We start from the raw sequence: 11,431 nt of genomic DNA on the forward strand, positions 1-11,431 counted from the left end.
GGGGCCAGGCCCCCTCTTGCCCCTGCCTAGACCCGGCCCTGTTTGAGAGGGTTGCACAGCTGTAATCTCAGGCCCCTCCGACCGCACTCTCAAGCCCCTACGCTACCTGCACTCTCAAGTCCAGGGAGACTTAAACACCATAAATATGGACTTTGTTTTAAAACAACAGTGGATAAACGGTATGTGACAACTCTGAGTTAAAGTTAAAACTGTCCTATTGTTAATCTTTGCATACGTAGAATAATGTTAGCGTTAAGTCAAAACTTCCGAATATAACTTTTGTACGAATCATTTTACATGTGTCATCCCTGAGCATAGACTTGTTAGCAGCTGCTAACGCTAGCATCGTAGTTATGTTGATTCGATTATAAATGTTCGTCTTGAATGTGGTATTCGCGCTGGGCCAATGTGTGTGAGTGGCTGGAGGGTCATTTTTGAACTGAGTGCGCCATCTAGTGGCCTTTTAAATGTACGACACTGCGTCATGATACAGCATCAGCAGTTGATCTATTGTTTTCAGGACGCAACCCATCACTATCTAAAAAGGTGGGGTTTTTTTATTATATCTTGTGACTCTTGACACGTGAGGACACTTGTTTCAGTCAAGTTTACTCAAAATTCTAAACATTTAAACTGGTAAAAATGAGCCGTGGTGAGAAAAAAGGCGGTGATTTAAACGCCAAATCTGTCCCGCCAAGTTTTTTCATGTGGTCCACTGGATGTTAGGCTCAAATATAAGTGACCTATAAATACGACAGTGTTAAGGAACATATCAAGCTTATCGACCTCAATTGTTGTACAGAGACTTACAATTAGAGTAAAGATCATGTTGATGGAAAGGAATTTGCTAGTTCAGTGTTTGTCGCATACAAACAAATATAAGGAGCCTTTCAAGATCAAAGAATTAATATCAGACTCATAATACTGACTTTAAATACACATTTTGTTGAGACCACATCTTAGACTCAGTCACACTTTTATTTGACATTACAGTAAAAAAAAAAAAAAAACCTTTTCACCATTAAAAATCACTTCATGTCATGAAAAAAAACATGTGTACAATCTTTGGTAAATAAAGGTTTCCATCATAAACAGAATTTAAAGACATGTTTATAGAAACATGTGTCCACTTGTGTTTGTTTATCCTGAGATATAAATGTAGAAGACAACAAGGTAAATATATGAAAAAAAAAGTTTTTTCAGCTAAATCTTTGGTAAGAAGACCTTGAGGGGTTCGTTCTCGTGCACCTTATCCAGGAACCCCAGGTTGAAATAAGGGAACAGGGTCTCCATGAAGTCCTCCCTGAAGGTGTAGAGGTGCGTCATGCTCTCTGCGTTGTAGAACGACACCAGGCCTCTCTTGTAGTCCAGGTAGACCCCGATCCGGGCCAGAGGCTCCTCCAGAGACAGGACGGTGGGCGGAGATGTTCCGGCCATGTACTGGATCCCGTACGAGAGGGAGAGGGTCCAGAAGCCGTTGGAAGGAAGAGCCTTGATGACCCCCTTTCGTGGCACGGACTCTCTGGCCACCCCGACGGTCCAGACCGTGCTGCTGTAGACCTCGATCTCCCAGTAGTGGCGCCCGTGCGTGAAGCCCTGGCTGCCCAGCAGAGACAGCGCGGCGTTGAACCTGTGAGGGTTGTCCTCCACCGTGTGGTTGAAGGTCTGGTAGCGGACGCAGGTGAGCGAGGACGTCAGGCTGAGCCAGGGGTTCGCTGTGCTGGAGTTGAAGGTGATCGCAGACGGAACTGAAGCGTCACAAAAAAATGGCAAAATAAATAAAAAAATGTCAAGGATGAGGGAGAACACGTGTCAAACTCATGGATTATGTGACCCGCAGATGTTAGGGCAAAGTAAACTAGTGTATTGATGCTGATATAGTGACCTATAAAGATGCCAGTGGTTATGATAAGATTAGGGACGGATTATTGATATAAACAATAATACAGTGACCTCCGATAAAAGGGTCTTAAAAGGGCAACTAATGTCAAACTTTTACTCTCCTATCTTACTTGGTGTTCCTCTCCAAGATGCAGTAAGTCCCTCATCATGACCATGTTTTGAACTTATTACTTTATAAAGTTCATGCCCACTTTGTTTTTACAACAAGTCCCTTGGAGATGGAGACTTCTGGTATTGATGACGTGCAGGGACGGACCTCAATGTTTGACACAGCAGAGTGGACGAAGTTATCGTAAACAAGAGTTAATCTCCAGGACGTCAAGTGGTTTAAGTGGGCGGGGCTTAAGGACATTTCCCAATGTAAATATTTAAATTAAGTTTTGTACAAACAGACACACACTGATGACTACAATATAGGTCAAACATCTGTTTAAGACACATTTGAATCAACACATTAGTTGCCCTTTAAGAAAAAAACCCTAATGACAAATATCTTATATAGACTAATATCTAACATCCACTATGACCCGACATGTTCTCCATCTCCACTTAATAGCTAAATTATTGTTTTCATGGATCACATTTAACTATGTTGCTTAAACTCCCCTTTTAACTGCAGATTGCTCACAACGTTTAGAGGAACATCTACCCCTCCTTTAAGATGTTTTTTGTTGTCTGCTCGACTAGTTTTGATTAAAAAAACCAAGGTTTTATGCCTACAAATATATATGATTTGGTTTATGATTGTCTTTCTTCGGCAGCCTTCAAATAAAATGCATCATTAATATTATTACAGATACATATGATGGGAGCACCTGGGTAGATGCTGCTCTTCATGGACTTCCACACTCTGTACTGCAGAGGTCCCGCAAATCGACCCTCACACAGACTGGGAGGCGAGAAGGACGGCTTCTCAAACTTCAGCGAGGGCCTGCCAACACAAGCAAGAGTGTCCAGAGAGAACAAGAAAACAAGGTTCAGACACTCACCTCTGGAGCAGCAGCTTGATGCTCTGAGAACAGACGGGAGGATAAACAGAAGGAGACAGAATTTGTTTGATTAGCTTTTTTTTTTCTTGAAACAAGAGAAGGTTCCCCCCCCTCCTCCCAACATTACATCAGTGTCTACACGCACACTATTCCACCCCTTTGGGATCTCCCTCTGGCCGGGGGAAAGTCCCACATCCTCTGCTCAGAGGCCAGGACTAAACTCATTATGCTACAGATCAACAAGTGAGCTCACCGGCTGACTTCCTGTCCGGCAGCTCAGACATTGTTAAGAGGAAACAGCAACAATAACGCCTTTGGCATCAATTCTGGCCTGACATGTCCAAGGAGCAAAATCTAAACTGATTATTAGGAGATAAATGTAGCGTTTTTGTAAGATAAACATATCCTTACTTTGATGTTTTTTAATACATTTATGAGATGGATTCTCACTATATCACATTATATTATATCTGGCATCCAAGTCCCTGCAAAAATAAATTCCGTGGAACGTTTCAAATAATAATTGGTGAATGAAAAGCTCAGCGAAACTTTAGTACAAACGAACAGCTGACTCATCTTAGTTGTTAATCGTTTCCAGATGTGTTATTATGCTCCATGAAGCCTTTTTTCTTCCAGTTGTTGGCAGGACGAGGACCAGCAGTAATATTTATTAGAGACCATGTGTGTCACAAAGGTTGTGTTGCTCCCATCAGGGATGAACATATTCTCACCCTCAGGAGAGAGTAGGGGTCCTGCTCCCTCAGCTTGTCCTCGATCTCGTGGACGGCTCTCTGCAGGCGAGAGACCTCCACACACAGCAGAGCCTTGTGCTCGTCCAGTCGGATCAGCTCCCGCCTCTCCTCCGTCTTCAGCTTCACCTGCAGGAGCTTCTCCTCCTGGTAGAGGAACTGGTGCAGGTCACTGAACTGAGCTTCGATCCGCTGCTTCAGGTCAGCGGTGTGCTCCTGGGAACAATGGATATCTGAGTTAGTGTCCATGCTTGCCATAAAATATAAATAATATGATATAAAATATTAACGATTGTTTATAAGAAGATATGTTACAGAGGTGGATTGAGAACTTTGGAAATTGTCCATAGGTATGAGAGAGTGTGTGTGAATGACGTCCTGTCCAGGGTGTCCCCTGCCTGTCGCCCTATGATACTGGGATAGGCTCCAGTCTCCCCACGACCCCTGACCCGGGATAAAGCGGTAGACAATGAATGAATGAATGAATGAATGAATGTTTTCACTACAGCGCTGGAAAACTCTGCTGCTTTTATTTTGAGGTACTTCCGGTTTGCCTACTTGAAAATATAATCAAAAGCGGTTGGTAATACTATCTTTTTTCTGTTTTTATGTATTGCTTTTTAGTGCTATGTTTGGAAGGGAATATTATCCATTAAGATAAGGTATAATTTTAGGTAGCTTTAGCCTAGATAACCAGCATTTAATTATTATTTTTTTTAATATCTAACTATCTAACAAATTTAACTTACTGTGATCAGAATTATTATAAAGTAATAAGCTGTGGTTATGTATTATTGTCTTCCATTTTAAGGCACAAAAGATGTATTGATGAGTCGTATAACAATTTACATTGAGTAAATGAAAGCAAAAAAATAATAGTACTTTGTTTTAAGTGTATTTTTTATTTATTTTATTTTTTTAACGTTTATAATAATAATAAAAATTAAATGTGGCTCTAGTAGTTTCAGCATCGAGGCGCGTACAACGGAGCTGTTATAATCGATAACCGAGCTGTCGATCAACTCGATAGGATCGATGAACTCACCTTCAGTTTCCGGACTTCCTCCTCAGCCTCGCGGTCACACTCCAGTGCTGTGTTCAGCTCCACCTTCAGCGAGTCCATGGAGGTGTTCAGAGACGCCTGTGCAGGTGAGAAACACCCTTCAAAAGTTACACTATCTGAATTATACAAACATGCGAAATATTAGGTCAATATTTTGAATAAACGACAGATGAATCGAGTTGTAATGCAAGTTAAGTGATACAATATGAGTCGATATTTGTCCCACTGTCAATCCAACAAATGAACACATTAAAAATAAGTTAATAAAAAAGTTGTTTGCAAGTTGTTTTGCTAATGTTCTTGTAAAAACTACTAATATATGTGTCAGTTTATGTAGTTAAATAGAGCTAAAACATTTCTTAAGCAGATACTTAATTTAGTTACAAATTTATTTGTGCAATTTGCCACCAAAATGTTTGACTATTAAAGCAAAAACTATTTAAATGTTCTTCCATTTCACTTCTCAAGACACTTTTTTATTAGTTGGTGTTTGAGAAGCAAGACTTTAAAGTGATTGATAGTTTACCCTGTACTTCTGCTCGGCCTCCTGCACACACACCATGGTGTGGCTCCGGTGCTCCTGGGAGACGCCACACACCAGACACACCAGCTCCTGGTCCTCCTCGCAGTAGAGCTTCAGCTCCTCCCGGTGTCTGCTGCACCGCGGCACGAAGGTCGGCGCCTTCTCCGCCACCTTGGCGTCCGACAGGCGACGCCCGCTAACGCTCTCCTCCAGCCCGTGGCAGTAGCTCTCCACGATGTTGGCCACGATACGGTTGGGTCTGTAGCTCTGGCCCGGGAACATCTTCCTGCACTGAGGACAGGAGCTGGTGCCCCCGTGGCCCAGGACCCTGGGGCCGGTCCAGTAGCCCTCGATGCAGACCCGACAGAACGTGTGGTCGCAGGGCAGCGAGACGGGCTGTTTGAAGAGGTCCAAGCAGATGGAGCAGGTCAGGTCTCGGCTGATCCTGTTGGCGGAGCTTTTGGACACTTGTCCCACTTTGGAAGCCGGTCTCAGCTTCTCCGCGTCCCCTTCCTTCGCCTTCCAACTTTTCTTCTCCTGCTTCGCTCCTTGGTTGAGTTTCTCCAGGTTCTGGAGATAAACCGACTGGATTTTCTTCACTTCTTTTTGATTCATGCTTTCTCTCTTTGTCTTGGACTCTGGAGCTGAATGTCTCGGTCCTTCCTCTCTCACAAAGTCCTCTCTTCTCTCCAGTCTTCCTGTTGACAGTGTGGAAGTGGAGTGGGTGGTGCGAAGGCAGCTTCACTCATCCCCATAGATAGGGGATCTCAATGCTCCCCCTTCTTCTTTTTTTTTCCTCCACACAGACGTCACACCTCCTTCAGGAAACTGGAGGCGTGTTGTGGACTTTTGCTCCTTTAGCTCTTTGGTTTTGAGTCAGAAACGACGAGAAAATCCTTTCAACTTTTAATCGGCTGTCGAGTAACCACAGAAAAAATGTAAATCCTCCTCCGTGGGACATGAATCCGGGCCATGAATCCAGTCAGAGATGATGAAAACATTATGGGAAAACCTCGGTTTTCAGACGCTGTGAGTGGTGTTTATGGTCTGGAATCCTTTGAGAACATATTCAAGAGAGCTTGAGTGAAAACCGACCGAAGGTTCTTTTACCTTGTATGTCTCTAACCAAATTGAATGCGTTTGAGAAGATTTCAAAAGCAACTTGGATATTTAGGAACAACCTTCAACTTGTTTAGTGTCAAGGTCAATGTGAGCTCCAGAAAAACAATCAAAATAAGTGTAAGAGTTAAGTTTAAATGTGATTGGAAACATGAATTACTCTCTTTTAGTACTTTCGGCCATAGAATTTAGACTAAACTTAAAAAAAAAAGTGTTTTAAGTGAATGATCAAAAATATGCGTTTAGTATTGTACTGCATTATATATTTAAGAAAAGCATGTAGTGTATTACCGAATTAAATCTCTTTTTATGCTGTTACATTTGTCAATTTTATGTGGGAAAAAAAATGGGTTCTTAAAAACATCTGCTTGTTGTAAGCAATGATTTCTGACTCATCAACCCTAGGGGTCGCACAAACGATGAATTGGCTCTATGGTGGGGGGGTTTCCAACCTCAGAATTAAAGGGCGTCATCTCCTACTATAAAACCATATAGTTTATGGATGATGATAAATATATTTAAGGTTTAGTTTACGATGAAAAACAGAAATTCATAAACTTTTATTTTAATAAATACATTTGAACGGAAACACGGACAACACTGACATCTTGTGTTTGATTTGAGTACTGAAACTGAGTGACACCGTTCATTCATTGTTCTTTTAAACATGTATGGATTAAAAAGTAAGAATAAATAAGGTATTAAACCTCAATGATGACAAAACTGGTACATATACCAGACATGGTGTAGACGTTTTAAGTGTAATGCACAAATATAAATTGGCTACAGGAATTTGAAAGCATGAATTTCTGTGTACCTAAACAATGCTAGCTAGTGTTTTAGCTCTATTGTTATAAGCTTAATATTTCTAAAAACATAAACTCAAATAGTTGCATGACTTTTCCTAATTTTTTTTTATTTTATTATCTAGAAATTTGCTGATTTAAAAAAACAAAAACCCTTTAAATGTTAATATTTATCCTTTTTGTTATGCAATCTCAGAAAAAATATTCTAATAAAAAAACACCTGAACTTTTATCTTCTTCATTTTCCCTCCACTGGGCTTTGAGCGCAAAGCAAGTGAAGCGATGACACTCGATGTAATTAACCTCACACCTTCTCTGGTCGAGCGTACAAATCTTCAGAGCTATGTTATTAACACAGGTGAGTGATTAAGTTCACCGACTTAATTAAAGTGTGTCGACACTATTTTCTTTTTAACAAAGACTCTTCGACACTCAGCAGGAAGTTGCACATCAATTTAAACTTTTTTATTTTATTTGAATATCACAGTATAGTGTTGTGTCGTTAATACACATTTTCTTTGAATTCCAGGCACAATGAATCCCTGCACTTTTTTTTAGTATCATGTGTTAGTAACAACATTAATATTTCAGACCACTTAAGCTGCAACATCTTTTTTGGACACCACTGCCCTCATTTCTTCTCCTCATATCTGATTCATAAGTTTCTCAAGATTTCGACGAACTCTTGAGGAATATATCCGTGACCCTGAGCACCAGTGTTTATGTGATGATCTACTGCTGTGGGGAGTGTTTTTTAACAAATTGATTAATAAAATGTTATGTTTTCAATTATAATAAAACAATCCTACTGACAGACACAGAAAACGACATTTATTTTTAAATTCTGAAACCACTGTATATGAAGATGTTTACGCAGCAATTGCTGTTTAGTCTTTAAAAGAATGTGTAGCTAGAGTTCAGTTGTGCATGAATCTCGATGCTTCGTGAAACTCTTGAGTGCTAAACAAAAATTGGTTGTAAACATTTTACTAAAATATTAGGAAACGTTACAGTTGTGCTAAAATTCTTGCGCAGAAGACTATATAGTCTGTGTGAAAACATTTTTTTCTTTAAAAAAAATGTTTTTTCATCTCATATTTAGTATCCATTATAAAGTAAAATTATAAGATGTTCTGTGCCACAGAATGGCTGCCTTGGTCTTTGCCTCTGTTTTACTATTTTTTTGTGTGTTATCTTATTTCATTAGATTGTTCTGTACTGAGTCCACAAACAAACCCTATGTTGTGTTAACAACACTGGGAATAAATGTTTCTGGTTCTGTTAATGCACTGGTCGTCATGTAAAGTCTCACTTTAATGTCCCAGATGTGGATCAGTGTCTTTCCTCCAACAGCATTTCCACATTAATACGTCATTAAAATGTTACATAAAACACTTGCATAAGTATTTCATGAAGGTTAGAATTTAAATATTTATTCACTGGAACCATAGAGGATCGTTGCAACCATTGCAGTGAGTAAGTAAGTAGTTATTGAATGCTTTTACTGTTTAATTGGTGGATTATAAAGCTGTTAATGTTTTGCTAGAGACAGTAAGGATGAATGGAGAAAATGTATGCTCACTTTTCATATGACTAAATCACAAAATATGGAGTATAAAAATATTTATTTTGCTCGACTTGAACGTGCAGCCAAAACGGCACCTCCGCCAGCTAATACTGATGCTAGCTGTGTGTTTGCTAACATACCCCAGTAGGTTTCAAGTTGTTCGTGTTATTGAATCTTTAAAAAAAAAAAGAAGTTAAGAACAAGACAAATACACATGCTTGTGTATGTAAAGAGCGAGCAAGACGCTGTGACGTCATTGATATCTTTTTTTTTTCATCTTCATTGTAGCCAAAGTAATGCTAGGCTACATCCCTTCTCCCGCCAAAACTCACACCAATGAGAGCCACGAGTGGGTCCTGAAAATACCAGTTTTATGAGTGTAATGAAAATAAAGCAACTTTGGAAAACATTCCCTTTTAATTTACTTTTCTAATTACCCAAGACATGTGTTAGTTTTTTTATTATCAATGTTAATTTTTCTAATTTAACTACTTCCTGTTCCATGACTGGCTTTAGCTTTACTTCCTTATTTGTTATTTTAATTTTCTCGGGTACTTTATATATACTTCACCTGCATTCATCTTCAGTCCCATGTTTTTGTTTAGATTTCTTATTTTTATATTGTTATCTCTACTCTTTATTCTCCATCTCCATCAACTATTAACAGTTAAATCTCTAACGAAAGTACATTTTTTGAAGAGTCTTACGTTTTATAAAAAATAAATCAAGAAACTTGGAATATTTTTATTTTGACCCTCCTTCTGATTTTATAACACAATGATAGGGTGAGGACTCTTTTCTAAATCGAGCACAAGATATGAATATTTCACGGCCTGTGTCTCCTCCTGTACATTGTGTCTTCATGGTGCTGCTCACAGTTTCAGCAGAATGTGAGAAGAGGCTTTCGGCAGAATTAATGTTCCAGCATATTTTTGGAACGGCTTCCTGCTCTCGTATTCATTCACCCTTCAGCGCGATGTGACTGTAAACAGGGAAATATGCAGCTGCACCTTAATGTCAAGGCTTAAGGTCAACTTGGATTTGGCATATTAGGGAGAACCAAGTTATTCTGGCGACATTTTCACTATAATTAAACGCAACCGTTGCTGCATCATTTTCAAAGATATTTTCTGATGCAGTTTTTTTTTCTTCCTCTCCTCAGGTGGTTGGCAGGTTACATCATCCTCGCCACAGGGTCCTGCACTGATGCAGGCATCTTTCCTGAGCTACATGTTCTCTGTTTCATTATATTCTGGTTATGATTTATATTACATTGGTGAGTGTTTATCGCTTTATTCATTTTACTGCATATAGTATTGTTGGGAGGACTGTTAAGTACAAAAACTTCTGATGATAAAGGGGTGTTTAAACGTTCATGGTATTTATGAAGTTGTTGATTAATCAACCTTTACGTTTTTCCATAAATATTTTCAAGCATTTAAGGGGAAATCTGTACTTCTAGATCGCAAAATTGCCTTCCATTTTTCATGAAATTTTAAGCAAATATTTTTTGTTTTTCTCTATTTTTGACAAGCTAGAAAAGCATTTATTTTTTATTTTTACCCCACATTCATTTAGTCTTTTTAGTAAATGAAATGTCATTTATGAAGGTGTTTGGTTAGGTGGCCGTAAAGGGCACACAGGGATAAGAGTTATTTGATGACTTTTAAAGATTTGTGGAACCAGATGGTCATTTTTCTCATTGACAAGATTTTCTAAGAACTTGCCAGAAATCTGTTGATATTTTACAAACAGACAGATTTGGGGCAGATGATCACACTTCTTGGCAGAGGTAACCTGTGGACCGGGGCTTGAATCCGGCCAGCCGATTCCTTTTCTGTGGCCCGCCGGATGGTTTGGACAAAATCAAGGTAGGTAAATGTTTTTTCACCAAAATAAGGAACAGAGATTATTCATGTCAAGTCATACAGAGACTTCCAGTAACAATAAAAGTAAGGTTAAAGGAAATGTATTTGATGAGAATGTGTTACTCCTTGTTAAAGTAATTTTGGTATATATAAAATGTCCTTTACCTGAGTTCTATAAGATTTTGTGACTGAGTTTGAAACCACTGGTTTAGATAAATGGAATTTACAGCCATATGAAGGAAGGTATTTGAAAAAAAGGAAATACAATGAACACAAAGTATCATGTCATGCTACACACATGTAAGTGTCTCAAGAGTGAGTTAGTACTTTTCATCCGTCTAGTAGGAGAACTTACATTTCCCCGATCCTTAAAACTCTTCACTGGCTGCCAGTTTCTTTCAGGATCAACTTTAAAATTCTGGTTCTTACTTTCAGATCTATTCATGTTCAGGCTCCTCCTTACATCACTGATCTGATCCAGCCTTACACCACAGCTCGGGCTCTGAGGTCTGTGGATCAGAATCTACTGATGGTTCCTGAACACGGTTCAGGACCAGAGGAGAGAAATCCTTCCAGGCTGTTGCTCCTAAGCTTTGGAACAATCTTCCTCTAACTCTGTGTTTGATGATCTACTGACTCCTTCAAGAAACATCTCAAGACGTTTTTATTTGTGCAGACTTTTCACTGATTTTCTGGGACTCCTGTGTTTGTCTTATGTGTCTTGGCCTTTTAAAGTATATATTTTAACCATGTTGTTTTTGATTGTTCAAGCGCTTTGTGACCCTGGTCTAGAAAGACGCTTTACAAATAACTATTACTTACTTGCTTACTAACTTTATCCGAAC

At 39.3% G+C, this 11,431-nt stretch overlaps 1 protein-coding gene and 1 long non-coding RNA gene across 2 annotated transcripts; one reads left to right on the forward strand and one right to left on the reverse strand.

The window, feature by feature from the left end:
• Positions 1-233: 233 nt before the first annotated feature.
• Positions 234-5,921, reverse strand: trim69 (tripartite motif containing 69). Its single transcript, XM_087791210.1, has 6 exons — positions 5,230-5,921; positions 4,686-4,781; positions 3,623-3,856; positions 2,892-2,914; positions 2,718-2,833; positions 234-1,748 (listed from the first exon to the last, which is right to left on the reverse strand). Exons 1-6 carry the CDS (start codon positions 5,839-5,841, stop codon positions 1,204-1,206), a joined length of 1,626 nt encoding a protein of 541 aa, XP_087647336.1. The 5' UTR covers positions 5,842-5,921; the 3' UTR covers positions 234-1,203.
• Positions 5,922-6,100: 179 nt separating this feature from the next.
• On the forward strand, positions 6,101-10,651 carry LOC148079589 (uncharacterized). The gene is made up of 3 exons (XR_015711327.1): positions 6,101-6,255; positions 9,881-9,994; positions 10,474-10,651. It is a non-coding gene; the product is annotated as an uncharacterized LOC148079589 (long non-coding RNA).
• The last annotated feature ends 780 nt before the right edge of the window (positions 10,652-11,431 follow it).

This window comes from Callionymus lyra, chromosome 5 (assembly GCF_982586985.1).
Source record: "Callionymus lyra chromosome 5, fCalLyr1.hap1.1, whole genome shotgun sequence".
Lineage (NCBI taxonomy): Eukaryota > Metazoa > Chordata > Actinopteri > Syngnathiformes > Callionymidae > Callionymus > Callionymus lyra.

What these genes read in the sequence shown, in the direction of transcription:
- trim69 (XM_087791210.1), bottom strand. Translation starts at nt 5,841, where the DNA reads ATGAATCAAAAAGAAGTGAAGAAAATCCAGTCGGTTTATCTCCAGAAC. An exon ending in AGGCCGAGCAGAAGTACAGG is followed by an intron (nt 4,782 to 5,229) that starts GTAAACTATCAA and finishes TCACCTGCACAG; the next exon opens with GCGTCTCTGAACACCTCCAT. An exon ending in ATCAAGCTGCTGCTCCAGAG is followed by an intron (nt 2,834 to 2,891) that starts GTGAGTGTCTGA and finishes TTGTGTTGGCAG; the next exon opens with GCCCTCGCTGAAGTTTGAGA.